The following is an 8,941-nucleotide window of genomic DNA, read 5'->3' as shown; positions in this document are numbered from 1 at the left end:
ACAGTGGAAGTGAGAAATAGATTTAAGGGCCTAGATCTGATAGACAGAGTGTCTGATGAACTATGGACTGAAGTTCATGACATTGTACAGGAGACAGGGATCAAGAACATCCCCATGAAAAAAAAAATGCAAAAAAGCAAAATGGCTGTCTGGGGAGGCCTTACAAATAGCTGTGAAAAGAAGAGAAGCCAAAAGCAAAGGAGAAAAGGAAAGATAAAAACATCTGAATGCAGAGTTCCAAAGAATAGCAAGAAGAGATAAGAAAGCCTTCCTCAGCAATCAATGCAAAGAAATAGAGGAAAACAACAGAATGGGGAATACTAGAGATCTCTTCAAGAAAATTAGAAATACCAAGGGAAGATTTCATGCAAAGATGGGCTCGATAAAGGACAGAAATGGTATGGACCTAACAGAAGCAGAAGACATTAAGAAGAGGTGGCAAGAATACACAGAAGAACAGTACAAAAAAGATCTTCATGACCAAGATAATTACGATGGTATGATCACTCACCTAGAGCCAGATATCCTGGAATGTGACGTCAAGTGGGCCTTAGAAAGCATCACTACGAGCAAAGCTAGTGGAGGTGATGGAATTCCAGTTGAGCGCTTTCAAATCCTGAAAGATGATGCTGTAAAAGTGCTGCACTCAATATGCCAGCAAATTTGGAAAACTCAGCAGTGGCCACAGGACTGGAAAAGGTCAGTTTTCATTCCAATCCAAAAGAAAGGCAATGCCAAAGAATGTTCAGACTACCGCACAATTGCACTCATCTCACAAACTAGTAAAGTAATGCGCAAAATTCTCCAAGCCAGGCTTCAGCAATACGTGAACTGTGAACTTCCAGATGTCCAAGCTGGTTTTAGAAAAGGCAGAGGAACCAGAGATCAAATTGCCAACATCCGCTGGATCATCGAAAAAGCAAGAGAGTTCCAGAAAAACATCTATTTCTGCTTTCTATGCCAAAGCCTTTAACTGTGTGGATCACAATAAATTGTGGAAAATTCTGAAAGAGATGGGAATGCCAGAGCACCTGACCTGCCTCTTGAGAAACCTATATGCAGGTCAGGAAGCAACAGTTAGAACTGGACATGGAACAACAGACTGGTTCCAAATAGGAAAAGGAGTATGTCAAGGCTATATATTGTCACCCTGCTTATTTAACTTCTATGCAGAGTACATCATGAGAAACGCTGGGCTGGAAAAAACACAAGCTGGAATCAAGATTGTAGGGAGAAATATCAATAACCTCAGATATGCAGATGACACCACCCTTATGGCAGAAAGTGAAGAAGAACTAAAGAACCTCTTGATGAAAGTGAAAGAGGAGAGTGAAAAAGTTGGCTTAAAGCTCGACATTCAGAAAAGTAAGATCATGGCATCTGTTCCACCATTTCATGGGAAATAGATGGGGAAACAGTGGACTTTATTTTTTTTGGGGGGGTTCCAAAATCACTCCAGATTATGACTGCAGCCATGAAATTAAAAGACACTTACTCCTTGGAAGGAAAGTTATGACCAACCTAGATAGCATATTTAAAAGCAGAGACATTACTTTGCCAACAAAGGTCCTTCTAGTCAAGGCTATGGTTTTTCCAGTGGTCATGTATGGATGTGAGAGTTGGACTGTGAAGAAAGCTGAGCACCGAAGAATTGATGCTTTTGAACTGTGGTGTTGAAGAAGACTCTTGAGAGTCCCTTGGACTGCAAGGAGATCCAACCAGTCCATTCTAAAGGAGATCAGCCCTGGGTGTTCTTTGGAAGGAATGATGCTAAAGCTGAAACTCCAGTACTTTGGCCACCTCATGCGAAGAGTTGGCTCATTGGAGAAGACTCTGATGCTGGGAAGGATTGGGGGCAGGAGGAGAAGGGGACGGCAGAGGATGAGATGGCTTGATAGCATCACTGACTCGATGGATTTGAGTTTGAGTGAACTTCGGGAGTAGATGATGGACAGGGAGGCCTGGTGTGTTGCGATTCATGGGGTCACAGAGAGTCGGACATGACTGAGAGACTGAACTGAACTGAAGTGAGATAATAAATGGGAAGCTATTAGGCAAGTCTTTGGCAAATAACATTCAGTAAGTTACTGTTGTTCCTTCTGCTACTGTTATGGTCATTGTTGTTTCTTATGGTGTAATTAGCCCCATAATTCCATCCATTATTTAACAAATATTGAAGAGCACCTACTGTGTGGCACACATTTATGTGCTTGTGACTAGTAATCAGAACAGCTTTCTGATGTTATTTTGGTAGAGATGTAAGTACAGCAGATACTATTTTTTTATTAACCTTATTTAGCAAAATGAGTCAATATACTCTTGGCAACACCAGAATGACTCTAGAAGTCATTTTAGGGCTTCCAGATCTTATTCAGTTTACTATACTTGGGCTTCATATACAAATATTAACTCCAAATAGTCATGGATGGTGTTACCAAGGACCCATGAGCTTGACTGATGTTCACGATCTTCCCCGAGACTGCCTGTGACTCCTCCATTCACAAGCATCACACTCCAATTCTACAATAAGGATTCAGCTTGCACAATGTTTCCTCCAGAAGACTACTCTGGCACTGCTGCCCCTCACCGCTTAGAGCGAGGCGTCTTCATTTCAGTTCTCCCAACACCCATATCTGTCTTTATTTTATCACTCTACAGCAAATTAACTACCTCTGGCTTCTCTCATCAGACAATGCATTCCTTGGACCCAACTCTGATAGGCTCTGGCGAGGCACACTTCTGAAGCACATTCACTATTCACAGACAATTAAAAACGAAATGTTCATTTTGGTTTTGTCTTTCTTCTTTAAGAGTATGTCCTTACTATAAATCAGAACCACACTCCTGACTCCCATCAGATCACTGCGTTATCTAGAAACCCAGTAAAAAAGGGCTTAACTGATATTCACCTGGACCTTTAATTAGAACCTGAAAGAACCAAGAATAACAATAACAAAAAAAGGCAGCATCATGTAATATAAAAGGTATGCTATTTTTCTTCATGTGTTAACAGGTTTGGAAGAGGAGGGATGGGGTAACCATCAATCAAGGAAGGAAATCACAGACTTGGCAGCGATTCATGGGGCATCTCCATTCAATAATTTTATTATCGGGCTAAAGATAGAGGACTTCTTAACCCTCCTTTTTTCTTCCTTATAATGCCTTTGATTTGTCCTATCATATGGTAAATGCCCCTGAAATGCACACTCGTCAGTCTAACTGAGGTCATGTATGAGGTCATGTCCATGCTCTATGGACAAAATATCACTTTACTTGGAACTAAGGTATTTGGAAGATTAATAGTGAAAGCACACAGCTTTCCATTCCAGTCACCAAAGTATTAGATTCCAACGTTTATTATGCAGAGGAGCCTTTTTCTGTTCCTCTCGCTATCTTTTATGTAGCTGTCATTTACAGCTTTTGGTGTTAACTCCCACTGAGTTCAAAGAGAGCCGGAAATCTCAAGCTGCTGCCAACCGACTCTATTCATGGGACAGACTCCAGGGCATAGCTCAGCCATCATGGAAAAGCCTTGGCTCACAAGACCCAAGGCATCCATGAGCCTGTGCCCCTGCTGGGTTAGTAGGGAGCCAGTGCCTTACTCAGCCTCCACAAACAAATTCAAGGGTGCTGTGAAGGGCATGGTGCACCTCCCTACCACAAAGATGGCTCCCACGCCTGGTCTGAGCCTTTGTTGAAGAAAGCCAAGGAATCTTCCTTTGGAGCCTTATATGAAGAGTTATAGCTCTTTCATTAAGGAAGATCTATGCTTCTCAAGAGAACAATGGAAGAACCTGACCACACCGTCTTCATGCTTAACAAGTGTGCCAAGTCACCACCATCCTACCCTTGACAATTCTCCACCGTATCCGTTCTCAAACCAAAAGCCTTTCCAAAGATAGTAGACATGAGCCCAGACCATACCAAATTCTCCCTAAAAAGCAGAATGCTAATATATATATTTTTTAATTCACAGGACACAGCATTTTCACATATTTAGTATTTCAAGGAATTAACTTTGAATGCCCCTTCAGCATCTAGTATTCATGTACACGCACACAAAATCCTTACAAGATGTAGAGTCTGAATTCTCTTTCCAAACAGGGAAAGGAATAAGACAGACTTAGATGATTTTCTGGAGATGTAACAAATGTACAAAAACCTGGTTGCCAAACACGATCAAGATCTTATTGCTTTGACCACACATTGTTTTCAGCTTGCTACTTATGTCATGCTTCCCCCATATGTGTCTGACTAATTAGCTTGTGTCCAAGAATTTAAGCATCTTCTAAGCTTTTGTCTTCTAAAATGGAAATATTTTAAGAAAAGTAAAAGACAAGCCATTAAGACTTCAGCTTAGGTCAGCCTGAGGGATTCAGGTACCTTTTCAAGTTGACCTGATGCTCCAAACTCTGGGTTTGGAGCAAAGAGGACCACCTGCAGTATCGAAGTTGTTTAATGGCTAATTTAGATAGTAGGCTTCTCTGGTGGCTCAGATGGTAAAGAATCTGCCAGCAAAGCAGGACACCCATGTTCAACTCCTGGGTCAGAAAGAACTCCTGTAGAAGGGAATGGCTACCCACTCCAGTATTATTGCCTGGAGAATTCCATGGACAGAGGAGCTTGGCAGACAGTCCATGGGGTCGCAGAGTCAGACATGACTGAGTGAATGTTTCATTTCAGTTCAGATACTAAGGACAAGAAGAAAACACCATAGCATCACCAGTCCAGTAAGACCAGCTCTGCCCTGCCATCGACTCATTACTACGTTTGAAATGAATGCTCAAATCTGTAAATATGTCACCAACAGCAGAATGACAGAAATAAGGCATTTTCAAGCACTAGATCGAATAGCCCACATGGCCAATCAGTTGAATGCCATTGTTCTGTTCAAAATTAAGACAATCCTCCAGTGCTAGTAAGTGAGAAACCTGTTTAAGGAACCAATAAGTCAGAACCAATAACCCTGAAGAAGTCACAGCCTTCAGACTTGTCCATAAGTTCTTATGTACAGTTTTCAAGCCTCACTCACTGTAGAATAAAAACAACAGAAGTCAGGACCTTCACGCTGCTTCCAAGCAGGGAAAGGACGCAACCCAGCATATTTTAGAAAGTACCTCTTGGCAGTTTTTCCTCCTGCTTTGACAAATCAGAGAAGTCTGTACTGCAGTGGTGGGAGAACAACCCAAAGTACAAGGGAAATATTGTCGCTTGTCCCCTTTTCCATGTCCCCATCACTTCATGATCAGCGGCATGAGCTGTACTCACCAATCCTTTGCAGGTCGAAAGAGCCACTGAGGAATTTTTGTGGGATCGCAAGGAGCCTTGATAAAAACAGAAATCCTCGGGTGGGAAAGCCTGCACCGACTTCGTGCCCTGCTTTCCCAAAGTCTGGATGAGAAATCCAGGTGCCACCAGCTTGCTGGAGGCTTTCAGATCCAGGTGGAAGTCATGCCTGAAGCCTTTCAGCCGAAGGTGCAGAGAGTCAACTCCGAGCTGGGCCAGAGCCCTTTTCCTCCTCTGGGGGTGGGTGATTTCATGGGACACGTAGTTGCCCTTGTGGTCAACCTCGTAGGGAGACACCAGCTCATAGTCTGAAATCAAGAGAGGATGTGTGGCTGAGTAATTTCAGAGTTCTGAAAAGGACCAAGAAGTCTTCAAATATAATTTACACTGGATGATATTTTCACCCAGCAAGAAAGATGGTGGAAATGTCAACCTCCACCCGTTCAAATCCAAACTGAATGCATAAAATCAGAGTTTAAAGGGGAAATCTTAAAAGGGGCCTTTGGGGAAGTCACTGTTGTCCCTATAATGTGATATTACCAATCCAGCAATTGCTATGACACTTCTAAGGAGAAAGAGATTACAGACCAAATGAAGCTAAGACTGGGCTTTTTGGATCACTAGAATAATTATAATAAGTAATCATTTTTATATCCTTAAACATTCTTTTAGTCATATTGTCTTTTACCAACATCTTCATTCCACTGATAAGAAATTTTAGCTTAAAAATACTGATAATGTTTCCGAGACCAATTAACAAGATTCATGTCCGACTCTTTGCAACCCCAAGGACTGTAGCCCACCAGGCTCCTCTTTCCATGGTATTCTCCAGGCAAGAATACTGGAGTGAGTAGCCATTCCTTTCTCTGGGGGGTCTTCTATCCTGGTGTTCACTGCAGCACTATTTACAGTAGTCAGGATAGGGAAGCAACCTAGATGTCCACCAACAGATGAATGGATAAAGAAGATATGGTATATGCATAAAATGGAATATTGCTCAGCTATAAAAAGGAAGGTATTTGAGTCAGTTCTCATGAGGTGGACGAACCTAAAGCCTGTTTTACAGAATGAAGTAAGTCAGAAAGATAAAAACAAGCATCGCTTATTTTTCATTGCTTGGATCAAAATTCTCTCTTTCATCCCCACCATTAACACATCATCTCTGCCATTGAGAGGTCAGGGAGCAGTTTTTTCTGGGCAGAGGGACAGAATGTAGACCACAGACATGGGGTGGGCTTTACACCAGGGATCGTATCTTCCTGAACTGCCATGCTCTAAGCTTGAACCTGGGCTTTTAGACCATGTGAAGGTCAGTTTGCCGAAGTCGGACATGCTCAGTCCTGTCCAACTCTTGGTGACCTCCTGGACTATAGTTCACCAGGCTCCTCTGCCCATGGGATTCTCCAGGCAAGAATACTGGAGAGGGTAGATATTCCCTTCTGCAAGGGATCTTCCCAACCCAGGGACTGGGCCCATATCTCTTGTGTCTCCCGCATTGGCAGGTGGATTCCTTATCACTAGCACCACCCAGGAAGATCTGAAGGCAGATTTATCAAAGCTGAGGCTATGAAATATTTTAGCCAATGTATTGGTTTGATTTACATCTTTCAAACATTTAAACATATCTTGCGTGTCTCTCTATCTGTGTACTAGCAATGGGCCTGCACAGCTTTGGAGAAGACTTGCTATCTAGCCTGCATTTTGTCTGAACACCAGGAAATAGACAAGAAAGACATGGGCCTTCTCCAAATTCCCTCTAAGATGCCTTTGAAAGGGGTGTCAGACCCCAGCACCAGAGGACTAGACCTACACCATGGTGCTCAGACCTGAAAGACAGGATGCAACCTCCTCTTACATGTAGGACAAGACTTGGTCCTGATATTCTCATCCGGGTCCTCCACCAATAAGTGTTCTCAGGAGACAGTTTGATGCTTAATAACTGGTCCTTTTGCATGGGTTGGACATGTTTCCTGGAGTCATAATGTAAAGTAAAACATTGTCCTACAGAAGTGGCATTTGGTCATTTGGCGAACAATCCTAGCTAGGTTTTTATGTTTATTCTTGCCACCTCTTCTTAATATCTTCTGTTTCTGTTAGGTCCATACCATTTCTGTCCTTTATTGTACCCATCATCGTATGAAATGTCCCTTTTGTATCTCTAATTTTCTTGAAGAGCTCTCTAGTCTTTTCCATTCTATTGTTTTCCCTTATTTCTTTGCATTGATCACTTACGAAGGCAGTGATCAATGCCTTTTGTAAAGAAGAACTATACAAAAAAGATATTAATGACCCAGATAACCACGATGGTGTGATCACTCACCTAGAGCCAGACATCCTGGAGTACAAAATTAAGTGGGCTTCAGGAAGCATCACTACTAACTAAGCTAGTGGAGGTGATGGAATTCCAGCTGAGCTATTTCAAATCCTAAAAGATGTTGCTGTGAAAGTGCTGCACTCAATGTTGCAGCAAATTTGGAAAACACAGCAGTGACCACAGGACTGGAAAAGGCCAGTTTTCATTCCAATCCCAAAGAAAGGCAATGCCAAAGAATGCTCAAACTACTGCACAATTGCCCTCATTTCACATGCTAGTAAAGTAATGCTCAAAATTCTCCAAGCCAGGCTTCAACAGTATGTGAACAGAGAACTTCCAGATGTTCAAGCTGGATTTAGAAAAGGTGGAGGAATCAGAGATCAAATTGCCAGCATCTGTTGGAACATAGAAAAAGCAAGAGAGTTCCAGAAAAACATCTACTTCTGTTTCATTGACTACACTTAAGTCTTTGACTGTGTGGATCACAATAAACTACAGCAAATTCTGAAAGAGATGTGAATACCAGACCATCTTACCTACTTCCTGAGAAATCTGTATGCAGGTCAAGAAGCAACAGTTAGAGCCAGATGGAACAACAGACTGCTTCCAAACTGGGAAAGGAGTATGTCAAAGCTGTATGTTGTCATCCTGCTTATTTATTTGACTTCTATGCAAAGTACATCATGTGAAATACTGGGCTGGATGAAGCACAAGCTGGAATCAAGACTGTCGGGATAAATTATCAATAATCTCATATATGCAGATGACATTACCCTTATGGCAGAAAGAGAAGAGGAACTAAGAGCCTCATGATAAAGGTAAAAGAGGAGATTGAAAAAGCTGGCTTAAAACTCAACATTCAAAAAACTAAGATCATAGCATCTGGTCCAATCACTTTGTGGCAAAAAGATGGGGAAACAATGGAAACAGTTACAGACTTTGCTTTCTTGGATTCCAAAATCACTGAAGATGGTGACTGCAGCCATGAAATTAAAAGCTGCTTGCTCTTTGGAAGAAAAGTTATGGCAAATCTGTACAGCATATTAAAAAGCAGAGACATTACTTTGCCAACAAAGGTCTGTCTAGTCAAAGCTATGGTTTTTCCAGTAGTCATATATGGATGTGAAAGTTGGACCATAAAGAAAGCTGAGTGCTGAAGAACTGATGCTTTTGAACTGTGGTGTTGGAAAATACCCTTGAGAGTCCCCTGGACTGTAAGGAGATCAAATCAGATCAGATCAGTCGCTCAGTCATGTCCAACTCTTTGCGACTCCATGAATCGCAGCACACCAGGCCTCCCTGTCCCTCACCAACTCCCGGAGTTCACTCAGACTCACGTCC

At 42.1% G+C, this 8,941-nt stretch overlaps 1 protein-coding gene across 1 annotated transcript in view; it reads right to left on the bottom strand.

Annotated features, from left to right (window-relative positions):
- ADAMTS16 (ADAM metallopeptidase with thrombospondin type 1 motif, 16) overlaps positions 1 to 8,941 on the bottom strand; it is a 195,796-nt gene that overhangs the window by 178,039 nt on the left and 8,816 nt on the right. The window contains exon 5 of the mRNA XM_010857145.1: positions 5,269 to 5,594. Within this exon, the coding sequence (XP_010855447.1) occupies positions 5,269 to 5,594 (326 nt within the window). The remainder of the gene's footprint in view (positions 1 to 5,268; positions 5,595 to 8,941) is intronic.

This window comes from Bison bison, unplaced genomic scaffold (assembly GCF_000754665.1).
Source record: "Bison bison bison isolate TAMUID 2011002044 unplaced genomic scaffold, Bison_UMD1.0 scf7180017864377, whole genome shotgun sequence".
Taxonomy (NCBI): Eukaryota; Metazoa; Chordata; class Mammalia; order Artiodactyla; family Bovidae; genus Bison; species Bison bison.
This window is presented reverse-complemented; position numbering and strand designations above follow the sequence as displayed.